Consider the following 3,208-nt stretch of genomic DNA (forward strand, 5'->3'; position numbering starts at 1 on the left):
TTGGTATTTGCTCTGTTTTGAATATAGCATCCTGGTTCAACTTGCAGATGAAGAAAACAATGAGGTGAAACATTAAAATTAGATTTAACAGCCAGAAAAAGGAAAAATAGAATAACTAATAAGAAAGGCTTCCAGCTACAGATACTATGGAACTTTCTATTTTATATGCGGAAACATTTTACCTCTTAACCTGGCTACATGAAACTGAATGTAAGCCACCTGCTTGAAAAACTCAAAATTACTGAGTAATATCACATAACAGTTAAGAGAACATTCACACAAATATAACAAAGTAGGGATCTCTCTCTGAAAATTATTCAGTACTGTACATGTGTAATTGAAAGGTAAGTAATTTATCATTTTCAATTCAGTCAAAGAAACGCAAATATATTTACCACTCATAACATGTACATATACTGTAAACTGTAACTACCTGAGTGACATCATCCATATGGGATTCCTGCAAGCAGGCAACCTGTTTCTTGTTTCTCCAGTCCCAAAAGAGTATCTGCGTTAAATGATTCAATTAATTACATATACACACCCTTCCAAAAGTCAATGACAAACAGGTTTCAGCTGAATGCAAGTTTCGAATACAGATTAATGGATTATGTTTGGTAAGCAAGTATCTCCTGCAACTGAGTATGCTAATCCAACTTCCTTCCGCTGAAGCCTACTCAACCAAAAGGACAACTGTGTGTCATTTAGTAAGAAAGTTTGGATTTTTGGGGAACAAAAAGGCTGGACAGCTGAATGAGGCAAACTTAAAGGTTTTTGCACACTTTAGTCTCTTCCTGGTAAATCTAAAGCTATCAGTCAATAAATATATCCTAGTTGGATTCTTGAAGGTCTATTTACTGCACATGTTAAAAAGTTTCCGCCAAAGATGTCAAGGACATGAATACATGATATGTACTTTTCATATGTATAGCTTATAAGCTACAGAACATACTATATTTTGCATCAAGTGAGGATAATATTTATTTTTCTCGAGTCAAATTACAAAGTTATAGTTACTGAAATAACTTTCTTACTCTTTGACATTCAACTTACAATTCGAGTTTAGGCAATTAGTTGTAACATAACAAACAGACAAAATAAATCCACCTACAATAAACAAGTCCTAAATAATCGTATACCTGGGACTTGCAACCTGCAGCAAGAAGACTATCACCAACTCCACCAAACGAGAAACAAAACACCTCCTCAGATGGTCCAGCACTTATACACGATATCTACACCGCAACCATCTCATACAAACATTTCAACAGAACATAACATAACAACCAAACCATCACTAAAAACAAAACAAAACTACAAACCTCCTGAAACGACCGAGTATCCCAAGCTCGAATTGTCCCATCAGAAGAACAAGAATGCAAAATATCACCCGAAAACATAATTTCATTAATAGTAGAATTATGACGTTTACTACATTCCCCAATAAATTGACCCGTAGACGGCGAATATAACTTCACTGTGTTGGTCGATAACGAAACCGCCATCGATGTCCAATCATCCCTGCCATATTCCCCAATAAACCTCAATAAATGGATACTCCATGAATCAATAACTTCGATACACTAACATTTCCTCACATAATGTACATAATGAATACTCAGATAAAAGAATAACTCCCATATAATATATTTTTCTCGGTCACAAAAATACGATTCAATGTATTTTAAATTTCGATAAATGAATACGAAAACAACACAGTGGTGGATAAAAAAGTTACTTGTGAACGATTTGAAAGACGTAATCGTCTCCGAAGTTTGTCTGAATGGAATTTTGAGTGCAACCCTGTTTGGGTTTCTTGGGATTGGCGAGGCTTCTCAACGTCCATGTTGATGTCTTCCATGTGCTTGATAGATGGCGCGAGATTTGGGAACAAAATTAGGGTTTTTAGCTTTTTAGACGGGGTGTATGTCACAGAGGCACGGGGCATGTCATGACGTCATTTAGTCAGGCATGCCTTACTAATTTTTTTTTATTTTTTAATAATAATTTTAATATTAGAAATATCGAGAAACAAATATAATTTTAAAATATTTACATCTATACTACTATAATAACCGGAATGGAGTATAATTTGGTATGTCTTTTTTGGTTGGTTTGGTTATCCCCATTTATGACCGTCAGATCTTTTTAATTAAGTGATAAGGATCGTTCGATTCAATACTAAAAGAATATACATTACTCAAACCAGTGTTCTAAAAATCGGTCTAGGCGGCCGCCTAGGCGGCGCCTAGGCGGTAGGCGGTGGTAAAACGCCCCGACTCGGACCTAGGCGGTGATTTAGGCGTTTTTTCAAAAAATCGGGTCAAAATCGGGATTAGGCGGGCTAGGCGGTCAAAAATCGGTCATAGGCGGTCTAGGCGGAAAATAATTAAAAAAAATATTTTTTTTACCTTTTAATAATTTAATTCATTAATTTCATAATTTCACACAATATCATGTCAATTTCTAATATAAAGTATTGGTAATAAGTAACAAGTAATCAAATATATTTACTTTCTCACTTAAAATATAAAATTAACATATTATAATTAATTTAAAAGTGTGAATTAAAATATAGTTAATATTGTAAACTCAATAATTAGTACATAACGCATGTCAAATGTGTAGATATTGTTTAATATCATTCTAATTTCTTTTTTCAAACAAATATTTGACATATTGATCATTATATAATTATAAAAATTAAAAATAATATTTATATTCTTCCGATTAGTGTTCTGATTAATCGGTCCGATTAATCTCCGACTTGCCGATTAATCTCTCGAAGGTACCCTCACCGCCCTGGCACACCTAGCGATTTCTGGAACACTGACTCAAACTCTCATGTTCGAACCCCGCCAACGACAAATATTTATTTATTATTTATACAATACTAAAACTCCCAAGTTCGAACCCAACGAACAACAAACATTTATATTATTATTTATACACGACCCAAGAATTCAGGTTGCGAAATGCTCAACAACAAATATTTATATTATTTTTCATAAATATACTAATAAGGTAATGATCCAAATTTTTTTATTATAATTTTAAATACTATACAAAATATTAATGAAGACCCGTGCATCGCACCGGTTTAAAGCTAGTATATTTAATATTTAAAAAGTTTACTAATTTAAATGAGTATTATGATGGTATTTGGTTGTTACTGTCAACTAACTTTAATTTTATATTCAAATTCACT

The 3,208-nt window shown here is 33.1% G+C and overlaps 1 protein-coding gene across 1 annotated transcript; it reads right to left on the reverse strand.

Annotated features, from left to right (window-relative positions):
* Positions 1-228: 228 nt before the first annotated feature.
* LOC141704724 (WD repeat-containing protein GTS1-like) lies at positions 229-1,787 on the reverse strand. Its single transcript, XM_074507911.1, has 4 exons — positions 1,739-1,787; positions 1,323-1,521; positions 1,140-1,235; positions 229-508 (listed from the first exon to the last, which is right to left on the reverse strand). Exons 2-4 carry the CDS (start codon positions 1,503-1,505, stop codon positions 392-394), a joined length of 396 nt encoding a protein of 131 aa, XP_074364012.1. The 5' UTR covers positions 1,506-1,521; positions 1,739-1,787; the 3' UTR covers positions 229-391.
* Positions 1,788-3,208: the final 1,421 nt, after the last annotated feature.

The sequence above is a fragment of the Apium graveolens genome, unplaced genomic scaffold (assembly GCF_009905375.1).
Source record: "Apium graveolens cultivar Ventura unplaced genomic scaffold, ASM990537v1 ctg8187, whole genome shotgun sequence".
In the NCBI taxonomy this organism is placed as follows: domain Eukaryota; kingdom Viridiplantae; phylum Streptophyta; class Magnoliopsida; order Apiales; family Apiaceae; genus Apium; species Apium graveolens.

Coding starts and splice junctions, on each gene's coding strand:
- LOC141704724 (XM_074507911.1), bottom strand. CDS start 1,505: ATGGCGGTTTCGTTATCGACCAACACAGTGAAGTTATATTCGCCGTCT. Junction 1,236..1,322: donor ATACTCGGTCGTTTCAGGAG/GTTTGTAGTTTT, acceptor GTTGCGGTGTAG/ATATCGTGTATAAGTGCTGG. Junction 509..1,139: donor CTGCAGGTTGCAAGTCCCAG/GTATACGATTAT, acceptor CATTTAACGCAG/ATACTCTTTTGGGACTGGAG.